This window comes from Dasypus novemcinctus, chromosome X (assembly GCF_030445035.2).
Source record: "Dasypus novemcinctus isolate mDasNov1 chromosome X, mDasNov1.1.hap2, whole genome shotgun sequence".
Classification (NCBI taxonomy): domain Eukaryota; kingdom Metazoa; phylum Chordata; class Mammalia; order Cingulata; family Dasypodidae; genus Dasypus; species Dasypus novemcinctus.
This window is the reverse complement of record NC_080704.1, coordinates 147,143,408-147,170,020: the sequence shown is the minus strand read 5'-3', so window position 1 is coordinate 147,170,020 and position 26,613 is coordinate 147,143,408. Positions and strand designations below refer to the sequence as shown.

The 26,613-nt window shown below is 49.5% G+C and overlaps 1 protein-coding gene across 1 annotated transcript; it reads right to left on the bottom strand.

The window, feature by feature from the left end:
* Nucleotides 1–1,043: 1,043 nt before the first annotated feature.
* On the bottom strand, nt 1,044–26,613 carry XPNPEP2 (X-prolyl aminopeptidase 2). The gene is made up of 21 exons (XM_004465660.5): nt 26,484–26,613; nt 24,735–24,808; nt 23,138–23,248; nt 21,756–21,819; nt 21,318–21,422; nt 20,985–21,071; nt 19,882–20,028; nt 17,195–17,296; nt 16,461–16,542; nt 16,027–16,222; nt 14,754–14,843; nt 13,730–13,839; nt 12,912–12,989; nt 11,677–11,748; nt 9,216–9,276; nt 7,871–7,940; nt 7,154–7,258; nt 6,667–6,726; nt 6,079–6,155; nt 3,594–3,683; nt 1,044–3,006 (listed from the first exon to the last, which is right to left on the bottom strand). The coding sequence occupies exons 1-21, from the start codon at nt 26,530–26,532 to the stop codon at nt 2,812–2,814; spliced, it is 2,025 nt and encodes a 674-aa protein (XP_004465717.1). The 5' UTR covers nt 26,533–26,613; the 3' UTR covers nt 1,044–2,811.

The window sequence follows — 26,613 nt, the reverse complement described above, 5'->3', positions numbered from 1 at the left end:
AGCGTGTGAGCTGCCCTGGGGCTGAAAGGACTGCGAGTGGATCTTAGTCAGTTACCCAGGGCCCTCTTGCTGCCCATGGCCTGCCAGAACCCCAGGAGCAGGCACCAAGGCACAAAGGTGATGGTCTGGGCTGGCAGGAGGCAGTATGGTACAGGGAGTATGAGTTGGGCCTGAGTCCCAACTCTGCTTCTCACCAACTGTGCCACTCTGGTTGGGCCTCAATTCCCTCATCTGTAAAATGGTGAGAGCCAGGCCACTTACCCTTTCCTAAGAGAGTGGGTGCGGGAATCATCTCCCTGATTTGATTCCTGTTTCTTTCCTTTACTTAATGAGTGATCTTGAGCAAGTTGGTTCATCAGTGTGAGCCTAGTTCCCTCACCTGACAAATGGGAATAACAAAAGTACCTTCTCATGTTGTGAGGCTTAAATGAGAAAATGGATGTAAAGCTTTGCACATACTGTACATATGAAGCACTCAGTAAATGGTAACAGTAATGATAGTACTGATTGTTTTAGTTTGCTAAAGGCTGCCAAGGAAATATACCAGAAATGGGTTGGCTTTTACAATGGGGATTTACAAATTTATAAGCTTACAGTTCTCAGGCTGTCAAAGTGTCCAAATCAAGGCTTTGTCAGGAGACGCTTTTTCCCTGAGCTGCAGCTGTGAATGATCAGGTACATGGCAGCATCTGCCAGTCTCTGCCTTCTCCTCTGGGCTCTGTTGCCTTCAGATTCTGGCCGCTCCTTCTGTGGTTCTTTCCCGGGTTTCATTGATTTCAGCTTCTTGCTCTTGTGGCTTTCTCTCTCAGTGTCTGTGGGTTCCTCCCTGAGCTCCTGGGTCTTTTCTCTTTGTTTTGGCGACTCCTTTCTCGGTATGTTCATCCCATTTATAGAGGATGCCAGTAAGAGGATTAAGACCCACCCTGGGCTGTGTCTTATGAGAGTAATCTAATCAAAGGGTCCCACCTGCAACAGGTTCACACCCACAGGAACAGATTCATTTAAGAGCAGAATTTTCTGGGGTCCACAAAAGACTCAAACTATCACAGTGATTATTTTACTTTATTATCATTAGTTAGCTTTGCGGGGTGAGCAGGTGTGAGGGCAAATGACTAAGGAAGCAGGGACTTGGCCTTGGTCCTCAGTGAGGATGGGCTAGGAATGCGGCCTTTGGATACAAGCATAGGTGGCAGTAACTGGTGCAGGTCATCATCATACCCAGAAAATTAGACCTGGTGGTCCTGAGCAGGGGGCTGCACTGCCTGGCACCTTTGCCCAGTGCCCTCTTTGCCCCCACCCCAGGGACTTGTTTCTTTCCTTTCCAGGGCAATGTGCTACTAAGACGTGGTGCTGGCCCCAACTTTTCTGGACCACATTTGACAAATCTCCCACTGTGGGGCTTGCCTCTCTCCCCTCCATACAGCCACAACACCTTTAGCACAGGCTGGAGGTGGTTGGAGGGGCAGGGGGTGCGTGTGCAGAGACGCATGCTCACACGCACATTCTCAAGCATGTGCTCCCCAACGGAGCCTCTGAGAGCCTCACACACCCGCCTCCGCCTCACCCCTGCTCTTCCTCCCCCACCACAAAAGCCACAGGTAACAGCAGTCTCTGGCAACACAGCAGACACAATGCAAAACCCAGAGGCAGGCGTCAGTTGCCAATCAGTTGCCAGGCCATCTTAAGCATCTAGCAGGATGTGAGCCCAGGTGGCTAACGGCCGGCCCAGAAACTCTTCTCAGTCCCAACCGAGGGCCCAGTGAATGAGGAGGGGGTTGGGAAGTAGGGTAAAGGATCTTGTAAGAGCTGGATGGCCGTCCATTTCCAGCTTCACCATCTCCCAACCAGAATGTGTGTCCTTGGCCATGTCCCACCCCCTGTCTGGAGCTCAGTTTTCCTGCCTGTAAAATGGAGAAACCAGCTTCCTCCATCCAAGGAGGTACAAGGATTTAATAGCATTGTTGCTGGGGCTCCACAAATGTCAGGGGTGGCGATGAGGCGCAGCTGCTCCAGCTGTTCCCCAGCCTCTGAGGGGACCATATTCCAGAGCTCCTCACCACATTCCCCCTTACCCCTATCCAAATTTCTATGACTTAACTCCCTAGCCTGTAATTTGGCATGAAGCCTACCCAAGGTTTAGGAGCAGTCAGCTTACGTGTTGGGGTGACCGGTGTGGGGGTACCCTCCCTGGATGGCCTCTGGTTCCAGCCCTGCCCTGCCCTCCCACTATTCTGATTTCCATCACCCTAGGGTAGCAGTCTGCAAAGACAGTACTCCACCACCCTTCCTTCCTCTCCCTCACAGGCACAGCAGGCAGCCCCCAGGGAGTGCTTTGTTCTTCAGGCCCTGTGGCTGGCAGCCAGGAGGCTGTTGTGGGCTGGGGGCAAGTGGGGGTGGGGATGGCCAGAGGTAGCCTCCTCAGGGGTGGGGAGACCAAGAAGGCAGGGGCTTGTGGGGAGGGAGCAGCTTTGGCTAAAGTCAGCGGGTGGTAGGGTTGGGCTCTCCCGGGGCCATGGAGCCTCTAAGCCCTATTGGTCTTTTTGGGGGAGTAGGGTGAGCAGTGGCAGTAGGCTCTGCCAGGTAATAGATTGGGCCTACTGGACTCATGGGAGATAAGGATCTTATCAGCCTGGAGGGGGCCTGCCTGAGGCCAAGAAGCCCTGTTCCATTGGGGCTTCATCTTGGAGGAGGAGGCAGAGGGCAATGGTTTCCAGGCATTGGGCAGGCTCTTGAGGGATGGATGGGGCCAAAAGAGGGGAGTCGAACAAGCCTCACATCTGGGTGGAGGATGAGCACGGGTGGCTGGAGCCTTTAGACACTCCAGCCAAGGACAGCAAGGGTGGAGGCTGCCAACACAGCGGCCAGGGAGGTGGTGCGCGGGGCCCTCGCCGACAGGGGCTCTGTGTGCTGCTGCAGCCACGCAAACTCCTCCAGCAACTGGCGCCGCTGCAACTCTGGCCCCACCTTCTCGCGGATGGTCTGGTAGTAGTGGTTCAGGTACTGGAGCTGCAAAAAGGAGGACGGATGAGGGCCTCTCCCGGCCGAGCTGTCAAGAGGCCAGGTCTTGGTGCTATTCCATCCGCAGCTGTGGTACTCTAGATCTCCATAGGTCCCCAGCCACCTTTAGGCCACAGGCATTCCCAGGGGCTTTCCAGAGGCAGTTCCACTCCCCCTGCCCCCCAGTGGCTGTTTATTGTTATAGTGACTTTCATGGGGGTGGAGGAGGATGGATTTCAGGTCCAGGAATGAGAGTAAGTCGGGTAGCCATCATCATCCCCATTTTAAAGAAGAGGGGACTGAGGCCCAGAGAGGGACAGGGGTCACCTACAGTTCTAGGACTTGTAGTAGCAGCGTCCAGAGACCCAGTCTCAGTCCACCAGTTGGGGCTGGCAACCTGGTCTGACTGGAGAGGTTTGGAAGCACTGGGGAGCTGGGGGGGATGCCCCAGTATATGCCAACAGATGCCTCCAGTGTGGGCCCTCCTGGAGGAGGGGATGGGGCAGAGGTCTGGAGTTTGGAAGGAGCAGAGGTGGGAAAGGCCCAGGGTTGTGGAGAAGGCCGGCTGAGGGTAGACAGTGCTGAGGGGCACTTACCTGCTGGGGGGACAGCAAGCTGACATCGATGAGGTTCCGGTCATAAGGCACCAAAGATACCACTTCAAAGGTCAGGTAGGTCCCTGGGTACTGAGAGCCCATAGAGAAGGTGTGAGGGCAGAAAACTGAGAAGAGGAGGAGCTAGGCTGAGGGAAGGAGGGTGTGAGCCTCGCATCCGGCACAGGACCTCATCTTTGTCAACCCTGGAGACTCAGGTAGGCCCAAGCCTTCCAGAGTCCTCTTGGCCAACACCCTTGTCTACCACTTAGCATTCCTGCCTTTGGTGCTTTCCTCGTGATTCCAGAAACTTAGATCAATGTTTTGCAAAATGTGTGCTTCAACAGCACCTAGGGAGCTTGTTAAATAGGCAGATTCCACACCACTGGAGTCAGAATCTCTAGGGCAGGGCTGGGGAACCTACCTGAAAAAATATAGATGCATATATTTGTATATGTGTATCTGTGCATCTCACTCTCAATTGATCTATCTATAGAGATAAGTATAAAGAAGAAAAAATAGTCCATAATTCCCCTCTCCTAGAGAACCCTTGCATGTATGTGCCTAGAAAATTCAAACAGAATCAAATAGATACACAGTGAAATTTGAAAGTCTCCTCCCTGCCCATGTTTTCTTTCTGAAAAACATTTTAGGCATATACTCCATATATATATTTTTTAATTCACTCAAAATAGATGGTATCCCCCACACCCCCATCAGCACCCCCCCCCAATACTAAACTTAGGAGAGCACTCCATATCACCACAAGTAGATCTACCTCACTTTTTTTAAGGGCTGTGTGAGATTCCATAATATAATAAATATAATGTACTATAATTTATTAAACCAGTCATGGGTATTTAGGCTGTTTCTGGTTTTGCTTTTTTTTTACTATTCCCATCAATGCTACAATCAACTTCATTGTAGAAACATCTTGCTAAACTTTGGGAACTATATTCAGAAGGTATATATCTGGCAGGGAGATTACTGAGACAAAAGGTACAGGCATTTTGATCAATATTGTCAAACTGCCTTCTGGAAATATTGTACCAATTTATACTTCCCCCACGAGTGTATGAGAGTACTGGTTTCCCACATGCTTACCAGCATTAGGTATCATCAGTCTCTCATTTTTGCTGATCTGATAGGTGAATCATGGCATTCTATTGTTGTTTTGATTTGTATTTCTTTTATTCAAGAGTGAAGTCGAGTGTCTTTTCATTTGCTGATTTTTCAGTGAATTATCTCTTCATGTCCTTTGCCCATTTTTCTGTTTTGCCTATTTTTGTCGTATGGATTTGTAAAAGCTCATTTGTAAAATTGGCCCTTTCTCTGCCATATGTACCATATTCATCATACATCTTTTGACTTTGTTTTTGGTATTTTTCCCATATAGAAGTTCTCTAGTTAGTTTAGATTCAGAGTTACCAATCTTTTCCTTCATGGCTTCTGGGTCTGGTATAGAAAGGCCTTTCTCCACCCTGGGATTATAAATGAATTCATAGAGGTTTTCTTCTAGATCTTCTGTTGTTTGATTGCTTACCTTTAAATCTTTGATCTATTTTGGGATTTTACTTTGCTATAACAGTGAGGTTATTCAGTTTTAATCTACCCTCATACTCTCAAAATGATTAGCCAGTTATCTTCCCTTATTTATTTATTGAACAATTCCTCACTTCCCTATTCTTTAGAAATGCTGGCTTTATTGTAAACTAAATCCCCATTTCTTATGGAAATTAGAGGGTCTATTTCTGGACCAACTCTTCTGGACCATTGTTATATTTATTTAGTTCTTTGCCAGTGCCATATTGTTTTAGTTATGGTAGCTTCATAGTATGTGTTGATATCTAATAGGGCTAGTTTCCTTGCCCTCCTAGGTAGTTCCTATCTACTTAGCTATCTTTGCATGCTTCTTTTTACCAACAAACTTTAATATCATTTTGTGAAATTACAAAAATATCCAGTTAGTATTGAAATGGAGATTGCCTTGAATTTATGGGTTAATTTAGGGAGAAATGATATCTTTGCAATATTGAGACTTTTTCCCAAAGACAACCATTTATTTAAATTTTTTTTCTGTGTGTGTGTCTTTCAGTAGAGATTTTCCCCATGTAAGTCTTTTTAAGTTTATATCTAGGTATTTTATCTTGTTCGTTGCTGCTATACTGACACTTTATTTTTAACAAGTTCTCCTGGTGATTATGACATGCATTGAAAACCAGTGATTTTAGGCAGGGATATTGATTCACTTGCTCTGGAGTGGGGCCCATTGGCACTTAATTAAAAAAAAAAAACAAGCAACCTCTCCAGATGATTTTTAACGTGCCAGCAGGTTTGAGAAACTCTGATTTAGGGAATTCCTACAGACCTAAGGAAGACTCCAAATAAATTCATGCCCACACATCGAATGAACTTTCCCAACCCCCATATGGCCCAAAGGTACTGCTGTGCAAGTTTGTACCTCCAGCCCATCTTGGTGCCACTTTACCTTGGTCTTTGCTTCTACCACAAGGGCCACATCTTCAAGCCGTATCCCAAATTCTCCATCCTGATAGTAACCAGGTTCTGTGAGACAGAGATGCTGGTGGCATTAAGCAGGAGAGGACCCAACCCTGGGTTTCCTGTACCAATTAGTGATTGATTGGAGGGCTCAGCTGCCTGACATCCCCCTGGTCATGGGAGGCTCATTGGCCAAGCAGGGGCAACGTGTTGAGCCTTGAATCCCAAAGCTGACCTCCATTCCTTGTTGCTGGTGGGGAAGACCCCACAACCCACCTGGCTCCTGGGGGCACTCCTGTTTCCCTTAGTGCCATCATCCTATCACCCCAGCATTTGATTGGAGATCCCAGAGTGTGGCTGTACTACTCCCAAGGGTAAAAAGAGGGTGTGGGCTGAGGGGCTTGGGGTTAGGGTGCACAGGCCCTTTGGGGCTGGAAGAAGGGATGGGAGTGGGGAGGTAAGGGAGTACAATGGAGGAGCCCCAGGCTGTTCCTGTGCCTAGTGTGCTCCCTGAAGGCTGGTGTGACCTAGCCTGTGCACTGAGGTGGGAAGAGATGTAGGGGCCCAAGAGCCATACCGATGGAAGTGAACATGCCCTTGGCCATGGCGATGTTGTTGGACTGGAATCCCACTGGCCCTGGAAAGGCACATAGAGGTGCAATGTCAACTCTCCTGTATTTGCCAGCTTAGAAGCCAATAGGCCCAGGAAAGAGTAGAGGACTAGGGGTCCCAAGACTTCTGCAGCAGCATTTCTCCACCATGTCATTGTCTACCTGAAGTTTGTACAGACCCGATTAGCTCTGGCTTTTATTGCCAGTCAGTCACTAGGCCTTGGCCTGACACTACTTTCTCTTGTACCTTCCTGCATGCGAAGAAGGGGTTAACTGCTACCATTTCTCACTTACCTTGGGGAGAATCACCTCCCACCAGCTGGTTGACCTTGGGTGGGTCACTGCACCCCTGTGGGTCTTGGTCATTTCCATACCTGGGCAATGCTCTGCCTCCTTCACAGGAGGCCGTCACACAGGGGTGGTGCCCTGGGGGAGTGATGAGGAGACACCTACACTCATGCACGCAGAGGAAGTTGCCAATGCCATGGCCTGTCCCGTGACCATAATTGAGTCCAACGTCCCACAAGGCTCTGCGGGCAAAAGCTTCCACCACTCGCCCTGGAAGAGAGATGGTGACCAGTTAGTCAGCTGGGCCCCAGAAACTATCTACCTTGCTCCTGGAGGTTTGTGTTGTCAGCACTGCCCCTTCCTGCACTTTGTACCAGGTCCAACTTCCAGGGCGGTACCTGACGAGAGGGGCTCTTGGAGGCAAGGAAGCATGTGATGACACATGACATTAAGATCGGGTGGAGGCCAATGGATGAGGCCAGTGACACCCAGACTGACACCACCCTGCATGTGCTCCCCAGTTAGACCAGCCTCCCTCCAGTCTCTCTGTCACGCCCATTGTATCCATTACCTGGACCTCCAAATCCATTACAATTTCTCCCCATCCATCAAAACTCAGCACTTCCTCCAGGAATCCTCCCATGACTGATTTCCCCCACCTCTGAGTTACTGCATTTGATTGGGTTCAGGACCTGGCTCTCCTGCTAACCAACTGTGTGACCTTGGGCAAGTTACTTTCCCACTCTGGGCTGGATTTTCTTATCTATACAATGGATGGGATGATGATATCACCCCTGTCCCCTTAGCCTGCCAGGGTGGTGATCTAGCCCCAGTGAAATCAGGGCCTGAGGCTCTGGGTCCAGCCTGGTCTCTAAAACCTACCTGATGTAGCAGCAGGAAAGATAAGTCTGGACAGATCGATATTTCCTATCAACACGCGGGTATATGCCTCCTGATGGGGAGAAAGAGAGGTGATGTGGAGGACAAGAGGAAGAGCCAGGAGATTTTTCACCTGCTTGGCCTGTGCAGGCCTGTGTGTGTCTGTGTATGTGGAAGGGTGGTAGATGCTCATGTTTGGTCACCCCACGTTGGTTCTGGAAGACAGGCAAAGGGAGCTGCTGAAGTGGCAGGAGAAGGGGCTCCCAAAGCTGGGGCTTGGTGCGTGTGGCTCTCTTTGGGGGTTATGGCCCATGGGGACAATTAAAATGTGCTGAGGAGATGCTTGTAGGTGGTGGTAAGCTGAGGCTGAGATGGTCAGAGCCTGGAAGTCAGACTCTCTGGGCTGGAATCCTGACTTGGCCACTCCAACTGTGAGTCTTTGGGCAAGTGACTTGAACCTCTATGTGCCTCAGTTTCCTCTTCTGTAATGGGATGCTAACAGTATTTAGCTCATAACATTGTCAGGAGGATTCGGTAGACTAACACATGTAAGGTGCTTCAAACAGAGTAGATAAATGCTCAAATAAAGGTTAGCACTCTTATTGCTATCACCATTACCATCCTTTTATTTCTCCTAAGGCCTTACGTTTAGTTTTGGGCCTGATATCTTGGCATGTCAGCTCTCCCCTGTTAGGGCTGTTACCTTGTGGAAAGGGGGAGGGAGGAGGGCTGCCAGCTGCTACTTCTTTGGTTCACTCCCTAAAGCCATGTGGTAAAGGGGAGAGAGCCAGGACTTGCCATCTCAACTGGGGGCAGCGAGTTCAATCCGCATGGAAGCCTGCATGGAGTTTTTTTCCTTCTTCTCTCTGATTACAGCACAAGTTCCCACCCATAGCAAATACTCTGCTTGCTCAATGTCCTCACTGTTTCCTGAAAACACCCAGCTCATTTCTGCCCCTGAGCCTTTGCTCATGCCATTTTCTCACTTGGAATGCCTTTCTTCCTCCTTTCTGCTAGGCTATCATCTTCTCTCTTTGCCCTCTTCAACACCTAGCACACGGCTAGGCCCATGGACATCACTAAATAAAGATTTGTCCATTGATTTACTGGAATGGGATAGGAATAAGCTTGGGCCAAGGCCCCATTGGAGGTGTAAAATATCTCTGGGGAAGCAGCAGGGAGCACTGTATTTTCAAGCAGTGGCTTGCTGTGTGACCTTGGACAAACTACTTAAACACTCTTGGCCTCAAGTTTCATCTTCTGTAAAATGAAAGGTAGTTTAATGGAGTGATTGCTTAGGTCCCCCATGATGGGAGTGGGGGTGGAGAAATCTGGGTCCAATGCTTACCTTTTGGAAAGCAGAAGGGGTGCCCCAGTGAACTGTTCTGGTGATGTCTGTGGTTCCATCCCTGTGGAGAAGAAAAGGCAACTCTGTCCAGCTCTGCTGAGCCATGGGAGTAGGGATCATGGCCATGTGCTTCCGAGGTGCCTTCCACTGGGGTTTGGGCAGCAGGGCTGCGAGGGGGTGGGATGGGAGGTGTCTATGCCTTACGTGGCTCTGCCAAGCTATCAAGTTCAATATCACTATGTTATCTGACACTCCTAATTCCCCTATATGTACCCCCACCTCCATACCACCCATTTTGGCTGATTTGTCAATCTGAATTTCCTTGGATCAGGCTAGTTCTAAAAGCTAGACTTCTTCCAGGCTCCCTGGGAGGCAGGAAGGGATTGCCTCTTTTTACAAATGTGGGAAACTGAGGTTCAGAGAGATGACATGATCAAATCAGTCCCACACATTCGGATAGTTCTTTACCATTTCTTGAACACTTTCACAGCCCTCTCCCCCCCGCCCCGCCCTCTGGGAAGGCAGGCAGAGCAGGCCTCATGATCCCCATTTCACAGATGAGGTCACTGAGGCCAGGAGGTTGTTTCCCTCTCTGAGCCTCAGTGAAGCCAGGTCTGGAGCAAGCACTGACTCTTCACATGATTCTTTCCATTATGAACAGTGATTGGCTTAGAGTCACAGTGAGCTGAAGCCTAAAGTTCTGACTTGCAACTGCTATTGCCGAGGATAGCCCCTGTGGCCACCCCTGAGGAGGAGGGAAAGGGTCTCAGGGCCCTGGGTGCTCCTCCCTGAGAGTAGGTCACAGGGTGTGGTGGCCGCCTTCTTCAGAAGGAGAGAAGAGGAAGTGAGGTGACCATTTCCCCGGCCTCACCCTGCTCTGAGCATGCCCCAGATCCAGCAACGCCCCCACAAATTCACTTCCCTTTTGAGCCTCAGCCATAAACGGGTGACAAGCAAGATTGCTAAGCAGTCCATCTGCTATGCCGGCTCCTGAGAGCCGTGCGGAGAACACGCAAGGACCCTTTGTCATGGGGCACATTCACTGTTTCCACAGGACAGAACCTGGGAGACCATTTGAAACTATCCCTTGCCCCTCCATCAGTTCAGCACACCCCTTTGTTTCCCCCACTCCAAGCTTCCCACAGTCCGTTGGCTTCCTGGATGAGAAGGGAAATTCTTTCAGGTCAGTTCAGCTCGGCTCAGCTCAGCTCCTGTGTGACAACCAATTGATCACATATTGGCCAGGAGTGGGGTCAGCTTATTCTCAGGGCCATTGAGGTTGACTATTGAGGTTGTGCACCCTACAAGAGTAACAGGTCTAAAGGGGTGCCATTCATTTCATGGTTATATGCTAATTTCAATGAGAACACTGAGCAAACCCCACACACATATGGTGGAGTCCTGGAGGAGGGAGACTGTGCCCCTCCTCCATAACCTACAGAGGCACGCACACACTCAAAAGAGCATGGGGAAGCGGACTTGGACCACTGGTTAGGGCGTCCGCCTACCAGATGGGAGGTCCGCGGTTCAAACCCCGGGCCTCCTTGACCCGTGTGGAGCTGGCCCATGCGCAGTGCTGATGCGCGCAAGGAGTGCCGTGCCACACAGGGGTGTCCCCCGCGTAGGGGAGCCCCACGTGCAAGGAGTGTGCCTCATAAGGAGAGCCGCCCAGCATGAAAGAAAGTGCAGCCTGCCCAGGAATGGCCCCACACACATGGAGAGCTGACACAACAGGATAATGGAACAAAAAAGAAACACAGATTCCCCGTGCCGCTGATAAGGATAGAAGCGGTCACAGAAGAACACAAAGCAAATGGACACAGAAAGCAGACAACTGAGGGGGGGGGGCGGTTGGGGGGAGAGAAAAAAAGACAAACTTGCATATTTTTAAAAAAAGAGCATGAGTATGTACCCATGATGAGGAGTGTGTCCTGTCCCAATGTCTCCCAGGTCACCCCTGAAGGTGCTTTTCTTACCTGTCTGCTGCCCTTAGGCCTGATTCTGTTTCCCACTCCCCAACCTGACCTAGTCGCCTCACGGTCCGGTACTGGCAGTGTGTGGGCTCTCTCCAGGGTGTGCATGGGTGGGTGAGATATGGGTGCATGTGTTTGTGCAGCCAGGCAGGGCCACTGAGTGTGTTTGTTCAGGCTGTGTAATAAGATGTGGACTTAAAAAAACATTTCATTTGAGGAAGGTGAGTCTTTGCCTAATTCTCACCGAGGTACTACATGGGCAGTCCAACTACTCTGGCTGCTGTGTGTTACCCACTTGTGCAGGGACCCAAATATGTGAAAACGAAAAGGGAGCTCTAGAGCTCATTCAATCTCAGATGAGGAACCTGCGGTTCTGAAAGGGAAAGCTTTGGCAGGCTCTTGGCTTTGCTCGGCCTGGCTGGGAGGACCCGGCATCTAGGATGTTTGAGCTGAGACAACTGGGCCAGGGCAGGGTGGGGAGTACATACCAGTATTGCCCCCCGGAATCCAGCAGGTACATCTCATCCGAGGACAGTTTGCGGTGCAGCTCCTTGGTTGGGCTGCAGAGGGGGGAGAATGCTAGAAGGAGCAGCCTAATCCTGCCCCGGGCAGGATAGGGTTGTGAGTGAAAGCAGGTATAACCCCCACCCCTGGGGGGTAGGCTCCCAGGCGGATGCCTTTGGGGAAGTCATTATCTGGGAGAGTATCCTGCTTCTGCTGCTAATCTCAGCTCACATCTGTTTATCCTGCGAGTGGGTATTCTGCACCTCACAGAGGAAGGTCCTGGTCCCAGGGAGGGGAGAAAGGAAAGAACCCAGAATGGCATCACTGGAAGAGGCCTTAGAGACCACCTCAGCCAGCCATCTCCTTTTCCATAAGGAGAAACCGCCTACAGAAGCAAAAGGACTTGGACAAGACCACACAGTAAAGTGGTGATGGAGCTGGGCCTGGACGTGGGTGCCAGAGACTCAGTTTGTATTCTCTTCCGTAACTTCCTGCTGCCTCTGAGACAGAGGGCCCTGAGAAGCCAGGGCACAGGATGGAAGGGTAACCTCGAGGGTGGAGCAGAGGAGTACCGACCCTACCACTCTCCTCTGGGGGAGAAGGGGCTGGGGCAGAGCAGCCAAAGCCTTGGGAGATGCCAGGGGAGGAAATTCTGGGACATTCCAGAACCTTCCTTGGATGGCATCTGATATCTCCCTGTTGTGTCCATGCCAGGCTGAGGTATCTGGTCTGCTTAGCCCCCCACATTTCATCACACCTGTGGGTATTTGTTTTCTATGGGACCAAACATCTGGCTAGCCTACATCTTGGGCCCATCTTGGTTGGATGAGGCTGAGTGAAGAGGCCTCTCTTCATGCAGACTTGTGAGTTTTAAGAATGAGCTAACATAAATAACGAACAGAAAGCCAAGGAAAAGCTTCCAACAGCACCCCAGCCTCCCTCCCAGCTCCTACAGCTCTGAGCACTCACAAAGTCCCAGCCTTTTGGAGAAAAAAAAAATCACTCAGGCCTCTTAAATCCAAGGAGACTCCTAACCCTGGACTGAAGTCCATCATCCCCAGCCTCCCACGGTACTAAAGGCCTCAAACCTTAAAGATGGACTCAGGTCCCAGAGCACTCCCACCTCTGCAACCCTCCACCCCATCTCCCCTGCACACACACACACACACACACCAGGATCTTCCTACAGGACCCTAGAAAATACTTTCTTTTGAAGTACCTGTAGTGGGCTAGGGCAGCATTCAGGCCACTAGCAGAGATGGTTTCAAAACTGGGCCCGGAGGAGAACATTTCTTCTCTGGAAAGCACAAGGCAAGAATGATCAACGGCTGGGTCCAGGGGCTAGGCTGGGCCTGGGATATCTAACCAGAGCAAATGAAGGTCACAGCTGCCTCTACCTGGGGCAGTGGTCATTTAGTTCTCCCAGTCCCACCTCTGGCTTCCATCTCCTCAAGCCCCGTCCTGTCACTTATAGAGAACTGAATGTCAGAGAAGGAAGAGAATGTAGACACCAGTTCTTCCCCCTCTACCTCCATTTTACAGATGGGGAAACCAAGGCCCAAACACTCACCATGAGTTAGTGGGAAAGCAAGAGTGAAGAACCCTAGCTTCCTGTATCTGAAAACTTCCTCTAACCCTGAAGCAGCATTTTGCACCTCAAAAATGCAATCTGCCCATGATCTGGGCCAAGCATGCCCTCGGGAGAAGCCCGGCTCCAACCTGGCCCTAGGGCAGGTCTGGCCAGGGAAACCCTGAGCCAACCTCCCCAAGAGACAGCGAACTTGTGCTGGACACAGACACTAGGGGGTGCTGTTGGGCTGAGGCCCTTTATGTTGTCCCCTTACCGCTGGGCTGGGGATTGTCATCTAACAACCCCTACTCAGCTCTCCCCGCCTCTGAGAACCTGTTACCCCTTGTTTCAGACAGGTTCCCAAATGCAAGGTGGGTCTTCCTTCCTCTGAAGTAAGGAGACCAATTTCCTCTTCCTATCTGCCACCCTCAGAGTAAAAGCCATAAAGCAGAGTGGTGGTCCTTCACCCTCGGAACTTGTCCACGAGCTCTGCCCCAGAGAACTCGTCCACTGTGCCTTTGGGCACGTTCTTCTCCAGCCAGACCAAGTACCGGATCACGGCCACAGCATCCCGTATCTGGAATGGAGGAAGCAGGGAAGCAGGAAGACACATGGAGAAAGGAGATTGATCAGGCTACTCTGAAATCTAGAGCTTTAAAAATCTGAGGGTTTGACAGGCTATTTGATGATATTAAGGGGTTCTTGTGAAGGTTTATAGTTATGATCATAGTGTCATGGTGATGTTGCTAAAAGGGTCTTTGTCTTTCAGAGATACTTACTGAAATGTTGATGGAAGAAATGATGTGGTATTCTGGGGATTTGCTTTTAAATAACCCAGCAGCATAGGGTGGTAGTGGAGGTAATAAACGTGGGGTTAGAGATGAAACGAGATGGACCATGAGATCCTAATTGTTGAAGCTGGGTGATGGGTGCATGAGGGTTCCTTGCACTATTTTCTTGGCTTTTGTATAGGTTTAAAATTTTCCATAAGATAAAGTTGTGTATTTTTTTAATGAGGTGGTTTATCCTCATTTTAACAGGAATATTAAAAAGAGTGAGCCATCCCCTTGCCAGGGTGAGGAAATCACTACTGTTAACACTTAATTTAACATTTAGAATGTAACAGGTGGTACTCAAAACCCTTTATATATTGATAGATAGATAGGTTCACTTAACCCTCACAACACCCCTAGGTTGTAAATTACTGTTATGATCCTCATTTTACAGATGAGGTAACAGAGGTCCAGAGAGGTGAAGTGAAGTGGGTAGAACTGGAATTTGAACTCAGACACCCTAGCTCCAGGGCGCATGCTCTAAGCTACCTCTGCTCTCATGTCAGTAAGGGGTGAAGTGCAGATGGGTGCCCAGGAGCTTAGTGTTTGAAACTTTGTTTCACTGAGGGTCTTCTTCAAGGCTCCTCAGAAGAGTTTCCTGTCTAACCAAACAGAATAGGAGCTCCCAAAAGGCTATGTCTGCCTGCAGTGGACTTACGTGGCTGGCCTTGAGGAGAGCCTGCTCCTTGCTGGTTTTTACTGCCTTGGCCATCATTACTGGGGAGTAGGTATCTGCCACAAGTTTCTCCTGTCAAGGTGCAGGGAGAAGGGTGGGGAACAAAGAGGAGGTATGGGAGCACCAGCCATGTCACAATGATATCCCCAGCCGAGGTGAGACTTGCCATTCCATAGAGCAGCAATGCCCTTTCTTTTTAGGGCTTTCCAGCTACTCAAGGCTTTCCCATGGTTCCTCCATCCCTCCAGGAAGGCTTCCTTGATTAATGTTGCCCTGCTTAGTGGCTCACTACCTGCCCCTGGATCCCACTGGCACTTTGGGAGAGGGCCTGGGCTGCATCACTTGATCCCCATTGGTGGGCTGTTCTGATGGTACAAGTTCCCTGGACATATAATAGCCACCACTTACTGGGTGCCTATCGTGACGAACACTAGGGTTTCTGTGCATTATCTCCTTTACTTTTTTGTTTTATTTATTTTTAAAGATGCTTTAGATTACATAAATGTTACATCAAAAATCTAGGGGATTCCCATATGCCCGACCCCCTCTCCCTCCCCCACTTTCCATGTCAACAACTGTCTTCATTGGTGTGGTACATTTGCTAAATTGATGAACCTATATTGAAGCACTGCTACTAACTGGATGGATTATAGTTTACATTATACTTTACACTCTGTCCTGCACAATTTTGTAGGTTATGACAAAATATATAATGGCTTGTATTTGTCATTGCAATGTCACGCAGGATGATTCCAACGTCCTGAAAATCATTATCTCTTTTAAATCTCAGAGCAACTCCTATGAGGTTGGGACTCTCACTGTCGCTTTTTTTTTTCCTTTTAGAAATTTTTTTGTGGCAGCATAAGGAGAATATAACAGCTCTCATTTTAGCAGCTTTCTTACTGCCGTTTTACAGGTGAGGAAACTGAGGCCCAGACTGGCTTTGTCGCTTGTCCAAGGCTGTCACACAGCCAGTTAGGGGCAGAGCTGGGATTCGGTCTAAGGTCTGGCTAATGCCAAAGCTTTACCAGTCTGCACTCTCTTTAGCCTCCTTGACAATCTATGAGCTCTCTGGGGGCAGACATCCGGGTTTCCTTCTTCTGTCTCTCCCCGGTGGGGGTGGGGACTAGGAGGGAACTTGCTGCACAGTTGTTGACTGACCAACTGACTGAATGGCCAAGGGACTGTGGCCTCACATCAGGTTGAGATTTCTCAGGGGTTGGTGGGGGAGGGCCCGGGGGCCTGTTAAACTCACCTTGGGTACCACCTCATAGAGCCCATATGTGGTATAGCTGGTCCCAATCCAGATCCTCACGTCTCCCGAGGCATAGGCCTGGACGGTACTGCGGACTTGGCTGTAGTCCAATATTTGCACACACATAGAGCCTATGCAGCTGGAGTTCAGGTACTGCAGGGTCTCGGAGCTGAAGCGACTCTTGTTTGCAAATAACCTGGGTGGGGAGGATGGACTAGGAAGCTTTGTTCCCGGAGGTCGGTAGAAGACAGCACCAGAGAGCCAAGCAGACAACACTTAGGATATGAAGGGAACAGAAGTCAAGGGGTCAGGAAAAGCCAATAGGAGGCTTCCTAGAGAGTCCAGCTGGGGCAGGCACCAAGCTCATGGGCAGTGCGATACATGAGGGGTGGCAATGGAGGAAGTCATGAGAGCAAGCCCAGGACAAGCCATACCTGATGGAGGAGTCTGTGAGCAGCGTGTAGGAATAGAAGAACGGGTTATAGGGGATGTCGTTGCTGCGGAGGTTGAAGAGCCCTGGGGAGAAGAATTGATGGGGACTCCTTGAGATTGATCTGCCTGAGGCAAGCATTTGTGGCACCTGTGCCCCCCTGTCTGCCCCCGGCAGCACACCCACACTGTCTGCCTAGGAATATTTCTCAATATTCTGGGGGGTTGTTGAGATGATGATAAGAGCTACCGAACCCTTCCCTCAGAAAAATGCATAAACCCAGCCAGCATTCAGCACACCAGTACAGTGTGTTCCCGGGATGGGGATCAGGTGAGAAGCCCTGAGCCATGCTGGGGCAGAGTGGGGCTGCACTGGGTATCAAGCTGGGAGTGTGAGTGCTCTGGTATTGTGGCCAGGAGATTGGGAGGTGTGTGCTGGTCCTTTTCTCCTTAATGACACCAGGCACTTGGCTGCCAAGGTCAGCCCATTCCTGGTGGCCGGTGGGCTGGCTCCAGCAGAGCCTGGCCTCCCTGGTGTGCTTACTCTGCAGACATGCCTCCCCTGAGCTCCTCCTACCCCCTTACCCTTCTTAGTTCCCACAGGTCATAGTGGCGGAAACTCTCAGGAACCAGTGGGTACATGGGTGATTGGGGGACAAGACCTGTGCTACAGGGCTCAGGAGGCTTAGGGGTTTGGGGAGGCCTAGTTGCCCACCCATGTCCTCAAATCCCCACTCACAGGCAGTTTCATCAAGCGCCGACAGAAGGACGGCAGTTGGGGCCTTGCGATGCTTCTGCATCTGGCTTCGGATGCTAGATACTTTATCCTGCCACGTGCTCCCTAGAAGCCAAGGAGCCCAAACAAAGTGTCAGTGAAACACACTTCCCTTGGCCCTCTGTTCCTAGGAGGACTCCCTTAAGGCAAGAGTTGTTTTTTGTTTGTTTAAGTAATGGAACCCTTTCTTTAAACAAAGTCTTACTTTGTAGTCATGAAGGGCAGAGGTCTGGAGCTAAGTTGTCTGAATTCAGATCTTGGCTCTGTCATTACTAGCTGGGTGATGCTGGGCAAGCTACTTAGACTCTCTCTGTCTCATTTTGCTCATCTGTAAAAGGGGCACAGATGATGGTAATATCTACCTCAAAAGGATTAGGAGGAGGATCAAATGAATTAATATTTGAGAAGCATGGAGAAGAATGGTGCCTTGACATTTAGTAAGTCTGGTATAATTTTTTGATCAATAACTAAGCGTGCAGAACAGATATCAGGAGAGTGGCCCTACCTGAATAGGATCTCTCTCCTGCAGTCACCCCCATGCTTACTAAGCCACAGGGCCTGGGCTAAGTAAGTTGTTTTAATCCTTACTTGCCCCATTTTACAGATAAGGAAACTGAGGCTTCAGAGATGTAAAGTGACTTGTCTAGGGTTTCACAGCTAGCAAAGGGATTTGAACCCAGGTCTGAATGACTGCATGGCCCACACTTAATCTGTACAGATATAGCGCTGTCTTGTTAACATGGTCAGTCTCCAAGCCTAACCTTAAACTTTGTGCCACAGAGCTGTCCTTTCTGGAATTCTTGTATCCTAGTTCTATGACTTCACTTTCCATCTTATATGCCTATTCCCAGCAATGCATATGTAGAATCTGCCTTGAGGCAGGGCTAAGAATTTGCTGGCAGAAGGTCATAAGCGTTAAAGGCCCTAGGTGGATCCAAAGAGTAGAATAAATCACTTAATTCCATTTAAAAAAAAAGAACTTTAGGCAAACAGGTAAAATTTCAACAGGAACGAAAGTTTTGAGTATGATACATTTTGGGGGTTTGTTTTCTTTTTTATTGTGGCAAAAATACATATGACATAACTTGCCATTTTAACCATTTAAAAAGTGGCATTAAGTACATTCACAATGTTGTGCACCCATCATCACTATCTGCCTCCCAAACTTTTTCATCACCCCCCAAGGAAATCCTGAACCCATTAGGTAGTCACTCCCCATTCTCCCCTCCCTTCAGCTCCTGGCAACCACCAATCTATTTTCTGCTTTTATGCATTTGCCTATTCTGGGTATTTCATATAAAAGGAATCATATAATATGTGGTCTTTTGTGTCTGTCTTCTTTCCCTTAGCATGTTTTCAAGGTTCATGGGTGTGATAAATTTTTGAGACATCTAATGAAGCCCAAATGTAAGGCTCTTTCCATGTTTTTCCTTTTTCCTTCTTTAAATCCTGCGAGTGGCTAGAGATGAAGGCTCTCTTGCTTCTACAAGCTTATTTAAGATGAACTCTGTTCTTGGGCTTCCAAACCCAGTTCTGGCTCTGGATGGTATTTCCTTGAAGACTAACAGCCTGTGACAGCTCAGCATCTCCTCCCTTGTGGAAAGTGACAAAACTCGTGCTAATTCTCTCCTGGTCCCTGGAAGGGTTTTTCCTTCTATCTTATCCTCTCCCTGGCATAACTGTGACCTTCTTTATCTAAATGAGAGGAGTTTTATTATTTAACCTTCTTGGATAAAAAGTTTCTTTAAAAACTGTTTAGATACAGAAAGAATGATTCTGCAAGTTCCATCAGAACAGATAAAGAAAATTGGACACAATTTTAACTTGTTTCATCATACCTGCTATTTTGAAATTTCCTTCCTGCTTTTTGGACTCCTTTCCAAACAAGAAATATGCATGGACCTGGATGTGGAAGGGGCCTCTTAGCTTGCCTGACAGTTTTATTAGGAATCCAAGTCCATTGGCTCATCTAGAATTCCCAGGAAAATGATAATCAGTAGCCTGTTCCCTGTCAGGATTTTAGTCACCACTTACAAGAATCATAGAGCAAAATGTTCTCTTATGATGTATTTAGATGGTGTCAATGAGGTTGTTGATGCTAGATTTTTCTGGGTCAGTTAACTTTCCTTTGTTGTCCAGCCAAAACCTGAACCTTAATCTGTGATATAGACAGAGCCCTAATCCTGATCCCCTACTCCTGCCATCTCACAAATCTGACCCCAGCTATCTCACAAATCTGAATGACGTATCACAGGAGGGACTAGAACTAAAGGTCTTAATGATTCAGTACATATCAGTCTGTACTAGAAAGAAAGCAACTCATATCATGGCTTTTTTTCTATCTCTCTTCAAAGGGGTATAGTTTTTACCTCTCCCTGACTCCCTTGGTTCCTCCTTTCCTGCTTCCGCTTGCTTTATATCCTAAACTCTTTATTCCAGAATTTTTCTAAATGTGGTCTGAGAACGTTTTGACTCAGAATCTGGGTGGGGGGAGACATAAATATGTATTTTAAACAAGGATACCAGGCAATTATGGTATACACTAAAGTTTGAGAACTATACTTTTGGTACCTCTCATAAAGAATTTTTCAGACAAAGGAGTGGCAACAGGGACCTGCGTTGTTACAACTTGGAAAAGAGAACCGAACTACCTGTGAATTCCTCCTTCAGGGCATAAATTGGCTGGCTTGGGATGGGAGGCCTCTGGGACCCCCATACCAGGTCCACCAGGTTGTCTGTGATAGACACCAGCTGTCTGTGAAAGCCTTGGAGGGCCAGGTCATAATTCTCCCAGGAACCTGAAGAGATAGGAAGGAATCACTTATGCTCTGACCATTTATAGCTCAAGAAAAACAGTGGTTCTTGAAAGTTAGCCCTTATACCTCCACTTCCTGTTACTGTCCTGCAGCCCCAGCTGCCCAGGTCCTGCCCAAGCAATCGGGCCCTCCTAGAAGGCAAGCCCTGATCTTGGGGGGGGGGGGGGGGGGGAGGAGGAGGTGGTTGGCCTCTCACCCCCCTTCTGCTGTCAAAGCCTAATTACCCTGAGCCCACCCCAATGCCATCCACATCCAATTGCCCAAAGTAATCTTTTTAAGTGCCAGTGGCTGTGGGTAGCTCCTCTTTTGGATACTAACCATTTCAGCAGGGTTCCAGTGCCATAGCCCCAAAGAATGCTGATGTTCAGGCCATTGCACAGGCCAGCAAAGAAGTCAGTCCTGAAGTGGGAATCTTTCAGTATGTATATGTGAGCACTCCAACTTTGGGGACATGGGCTGGCCAGCTGGCTGAGACCCCAGGTCTCAGGGAACTGGATTCCTTGCGGGCGGGGTGTACTTCTCTGCTCAGAGGCCCTCCCACCTCCTTTGATCCTTCTACGCTGCCTTCCAGAAAAGGGCTACCGAGGGAGGTAAATGCCATAACTGGTAGAATTAAAGGACCTGAAGGGAAGTTATGGGTTCAAGGACATCCTGGCCTGTTCATCCACTAAATCTTAATGATTTCCTGAGTCTTCCAGGTAGGATCTCTGCACTCAGGACTTAAAAAAAAATTGTATCCATGCTTTTCAATATATTTTAATTACCCAAATCCATGGATACAGCCTTGTTGCAAAGTATTCTGCAACCACAACTTCAAACTCTCTGCCCTTAGAGTTGCATGGCCTCTCCTTTGACTAAGGTATGTTTCTTTACAGCCCAGGGAAGATGAGTTGCCCCTGTTGGCATGGACAAATCCAGGGCCTGAGGGAAGAACATACCAACGGAGAAGAGGAAGGGGTCGAAGCCCACACGCCCTCCAGCAGGAATCTCGGTGAGGAGCCAGGTGACAATGGGTGCAGTGCCAACTGTGAGAAGGACAGGGAGACAGAGGTCAACTCTGCTGCCAGCCCCAGGCCCTCCAGCCAGGCTTCTTTCATGCTATGGGTGTTCTCCTTGATATCAGCCTCAAAAGTCAGGGATGACTGCAAAGTTTTCAAGCTTCCCACAGTGGCCTGGCATGGTCTTGCATGCACCACCGCATTTAACCTTCCTGTACCTAGTCCAGGTTCCGGGGCTTGGGAGACACATATATGTCCCCCCATTCCTCTTACCTTCCTTATGGAGCTCCCAGTTGCAGTCCATCTGCCGCTCGGCCTGAGTCCAGTAGCGACTGTCAGTCCAGATTGCTGCTTTCCCCAGGGTCACCACTGCGGTTCCTGGGGCAGAACAGAGAAGCCTGGAGGTGAGGGGCAAAGTCAGGGAATGTGTCTTTGGCTAGCTGATGCACAACACAGGGCTGTCTCTGTGACTGTCACAAGGGGCCTCTGGGAAGAGTTTCACTCCTCCATTGGAAGGATGTGAGGCAGGAGGTGTTCAAGGGAACCTTGGGGGAAGTGGGCAGAAAGCGAGTCCTGGGTCAGCCATCTCTGTTTACAGGAGGCCACATGAGGGGCCATCGGGACTTTTAGCAGGAAAAGAAGGGGAGCCTTCTCTGTGGCCATTTCTAGGTCCACCAACAGAATCGATGAGGGCTGAGTGATGGCTGTTACCTGCAGACCCTGTAAAGCCTGTAATCCATGCACGCCTCGCATCATGTTTGCCGATGTACTCGCTCTAGGAAATCAACAACATCATCACTAGCCTTTTCCATGGAGTCAGTACCCATGAGGAAGGCCCTCAACCACATCTCAGTTCTTTCTGTCTAGTCAGATCCTACCAGTCCTACGAGGCCAAGCACACTTGGCACCTCTTCCAGGAAGATCTCTGTCACTCCCCTACCTCTCTTCCTCCCAGTATCTTCCCTTTCTTTGAACAACTGCATCTCTTTGGGTCTAAACCCCACATTCCAGCACTGAACTCAGTGTTACCCTGAACTGTTCTGCAAAGGAGTCTTGCCTACTGAACCTGAATGCAAATTTTCTGCAGTCTGGAGTCACGTCAGTTGGTTCTCTGGGGTTCTCCCCTCCAGTCCTTGCCCCCTTCCCTAGTCTAGCACAGTGCACTAGGCACATCATAACACCATAAATAACTTTGGCAGAGGGTTTTCAACATTATTTTAATTTTTTTTTAAGAGGTACCAGTGATTGAACCCAGGACCTCGTGCATGGTAGGCTGGCACTCAACCACTGAGCTACATCTGCTCCTCATATATTATTGCATTTTCATACTTGTAATCCTTGGAGACAGGTCTCATTATTCTCACTTTACAGAAGAGGAAACAGGCTCAGAGACATTCAGACACATCCCCAAGTTTCTTAGCCCTTTCCAGCATGTGGAAAATTAATGCAAACAATCTTATTGACACTGAAAATGCCTTCTTTTCCAACTGGGTTGGTGCTGTTGGGGAGGTAGGTAGGGTAGAGATGGAGCCAGTGGTGGGAAAGGGTAAGACGTGTGAGCAGGGAAAAGCAGTTCTTGCTCAGACCATCTTGTTTCCTGTCTGCTTCCCCCCTAACCTATACCCCCAAACTCACATAGTCCAGGACCCTGGATCATTTGATGTTCCATCCAACCTATCCCTTTGAGACCCTTGTTAAAACGAGATGGAAAAGCCTGGGCTAGAAGAAGGGAGCTTAGAGTTCTTCCATGCCAATCCTCAGCCCACATTCTAACCTCCTAGGGGTAAACATTCATTCTGGATCTGACTACCTTTTAGGAATTGATCAAAATCAATTTTGAAGTTGTATGTAGTTTCATTCCATAAGGTCAAAGAGATTTGGCAGTTCCGTCTTTCCAATGAAGAGAGATGCTTTCTTTTAGTTGCCCTAAAACTACCATGTCCAAGCTCCCTACGTCCTTTGCTTTCTGTTGTCTGTCAAATCCTCTCTCTGCCTCCACCTTCTGGGACTTAACAGTTTCCTGTCTGTTTCCCCTTCTCATAGGCTAAGCTGGGGTAGGGGGAAGGGCAATGGGGAGGGGAGTCATCCCTCACCATGTGAGCATCCGTGTCTGGGATGATGTAGGCAGAGAGATTCTGGGCCTGCAACTGCTGGCGGAGGGCCTCGAGCCGTGCTGTGGTGTTGACTGCAGTGCCTGGAAGGTACTGAGAGATGACAGGAAGACACTAAGACACATACATATACCTTGCTTAGAGAAAATGACACCTGGGTTCCTGGTCTCCAGAGAAGCCTCCGACCTCGCTCTAGGCAGGGGGTAGGGGTGAAGTGGCGGATGAAGGGGGTTAGGCTGGCCTGGACCAGAGAAAGGGGGTACGGCAGCCAGTGTTACGGTTTAGCCTAGATTAAGATGCCTGGGCTTAGTGAAGATAGAAACGAGCTTTGAGAGGAATCTCTTATGAAAGTAACAGGAACTGAGTCTGGGGCAGGGTGGCGGTGGGCAGAGTACGTATGGGTAAGAGTTACAAAGACCTTGGCTCTGGCACTGGGATGGGCCAGAGTGACAGTCCAGCTTTGGATGCCTTGGGGTAGGGTTGCTAGATTTAGCAAATTAAAACACAGGATGCCCAGTTACACTGGAATTTCAGATAAACAATACTTGATATTGTAGTGTAAGTCTGCCCCATACAATAAGTAACACAAAGTTATGCTAAAACATTACGCATTATCTGACATTCCAGTGTAATCGGGAGTCCAGTGTTTTATCTGGCAACCCTATCTCAAGGACTTATTCAAGTTTCCACCCACTACTCCCAAATGGCAGAGAAGAGTGTATGAGTACCCCAGTAGTTCAGAGCAGTATCCCCCAAAATGGCAGTACTCTCCAAGCCTGACATTTCTTGGCAGGCTATTTTCCCTTTAAAATGAAACACATGACTTTTTGTTTTTGTTTTGTTTTGCCTTCTACTCCACGATCTAGCCATGTTTGTTTTACTATAAAAGTAATGTGGTTTGCCCACCCACCTGCCAGCCTGCTGTGGTTCTAGAGCTGATATTGTAAGCAGATGTACGACGTTCATCCTGTGGCTTATTGTACCGCTGGCATGCCCACCACCTCACACCTCCTGGTCCACTCCTGCCTGGGGGCCCCGGTAGAGTCTCCAGCTAGACTGTCTGATAGTTTACTGTCTGATCCCCTTCTGTTCGAATCTGCTGGGCCCTTCTGCTGTCTTCTCACCTTAAGCCTCCCTCTCTTGCCCTTGGCTCTTCTAGCCCTCTGGCTTCCTCCCGCCTCCCTCCTTCTGCGCTGTTCCGCTGGAGTTTTAGTTTCCTCTCCTCCCAACCCTGTGGGGCGCTCTGCCTGGCTTCTGCTAAACCGGCTAGAGGTCTCCCCGCCCCCTTCCACCCCTCCTCCCTCGCGGGGCTTCCCAGGACGGAAGCAGATAACCTGCTGCGGGAACCGGAGGGAGGGAGGTGAGGGCACTGATGGGGTGTGTGTGTGGGGGGGGGCGGGGGGAGACGGTAGACACCTGAGAACGTGCTGCCTGCCCTGAGGGTTGTTAATCAGAAACAGGGGGCCCCCTGCATCTGGAAATCAGGAGAAAGGCTGGTAGTGGGAAAGGCTAGTTCCAGAGTCAGTGGGGGATGGAGGGCGGGCACGAAGGGACCTGTGGGGGTGGGGCCAGGTCTCACCGGAGGGCTGGTTGAACAATTTCTCACATCCTCTCCTCCGAGGTCTGCTGGTTTTGGGTGGCCCCAGGCACAAGCTAGAAACCGGGAGAAAAATCTAGATAGCTCCTACAGAGAGCTGGCGCACAGGGACAGTCATCCCCCACTCCCCTCCCCCCTCCAGAGCCCCCATCCTTTGAAACACAGGATGCTGTCCAGCTCTCCTTGGGAATAAAACAAACCGCATTTCATAGGAAATCCGAGCGATTTGGATGGCACCCTCTGTCACAATCAAAGAAACCTGTTTCATTGACAAGTGGGTTTTAGTGCTCCTTAAATCAATTTTTTTTTTCTCTTCTAATCTTATTAGGCCTTTTCAGGGTCTATGGAACTGGAAAAGTTGCGTGTAAATTAAATTTTTGTAATCAAATTTTCTTTCAGATGCTCTAGAGGATCTTGCTAAATAATCCCCCCCCCAGTTTAAATCTAATTTTATATATATTGGGTTTACTTAAATTCAAGGTCCACTTGAATTTGTACCACTTCTTACAACCCAAATCCCTGCCTATCGTGCCAGGCTCATTTTAAATGTATAAAACAAGCAGTCCCAGTCTGACATCGTTGCCTGGTGGGGAAACTGAGGCCCACAAAGGTGTAGTCACTTGCTCATGTTCTGCCACCATGAGCCAGTCATAGAACAGGGACTTGAACCCAATCTGTCTGAGTTAAAAGAGGGGGGAACCCTTTCCATCCCCCCCCCCCAACCACGGGATGTGGGCCTGGAAAGGTAGTGCCACAGAAGGGACAGAGTGTGTGGAGATCTAAGTTCCAGTTTGGTGCTTTGCCCCAAATTTGGTGTGACTGAGAAGAGTGACCCAATATTCACGGAACCAATATTTTCTAAGTGCCTACTATGTGCCCAGCCCTGGGCTAAGTCCCACAGTGTGCTGGCCTCAGTAGAAAGAGAGGGTTAGGTTAGAGAAAGCCACTTCTGCCTCTGAAAGTCCTGTGGTCTCTGATAGTCTTTCTCATCTCCCCACCCTCCACCCTTTCCAGGGTGATTTCCTAGAGGGAAATGGGGACATGAGTATGGAGAGAGCTTACACTTTTTACCCTCTAAGTGGGTTGAGCTACAGAGGGAAGGAAGGTGCCCGGAGTCTAACATTGTCAATGTCCTGCCTGATTGTGTTGGTCTCAATCTCAAGGGGCAAATGGGACCTGTACGGTTGATTTAAGAAAATGAAAAAACACCCATCTCCGTAGGAACAGGTTTCTGGTGACATGGTGGCACTAAGATACCAACATAAGAAGCTAGATACAGCCAACCCATGTCCCTCTAGGCTCCCAGATCTGCTGTTCTCTGAGGCCAAGGTTTTGGCTCCCAAGGGCAGGCTCTGCAGCTGAATTGGTACAAGGCACTTGGACTGTGGCAGAGGGGTGGTGCTCAGGAATAAGTGAGCAGGATCCTCCTGACAGCCGGGGAGGGGGGTGGGGGGCTGCTGAGCTGGGCACCTATTGTGGCCAAAGAGGACAAACAGGGCACTGTACGGGGAAAGGAAGGGTGCTGAACCAGGCTTGACCCCAAGTCATGATGGCCCAAGACCTGGCCCTGGGGCACCTCTTCCTCAAGAGGAGGGAACAAGAGGAAAACAGACAATCTGGGGCCCAGCCCTCACTCCAACCCTTTCTGAGCACAGAGGGGAGAGGCCAGAGTTGCTCTCCAGCTGGGCCTGCCCTCCCTAGCATGGGAGGGTGAGGCTGGGGTACACATACCACAGAGGAAGACAAGCCAAGGGTAGCAGCTCCAGCGAGCTGGGGCCATGGGGTGCCCAGATGTAGACGCTGGATGGATGGAGGGGCTGGGAAGGGTGGGCAGGGCTGTTTCCCTGGACCTCTTCCTCCA

Coding starts and splice junctions, on each gene's coding strand:
- XPNPEP2 (XM_004465660.5), bottom strand. CDS start 26,532: ATGGCCCCAGCTCGCTGGAGCTGCTACCCTTGGCTTGTCTTCCTCTGT. Junction 23,249..24,734: donor ATTGTTCAACCAGCCCTCCG/GTGAGACCTGGC, acceptor GTCATCTCTCAG/TACCTTCCAGGCACTGCAGT. Junction 13,840..14,753: donor CTCTCCTCAAGGCCAGCCAC/GTAAGTCCACTG, acceptor CCTCCATTCCAG/ATACGGGATGCTGTGGCCGT.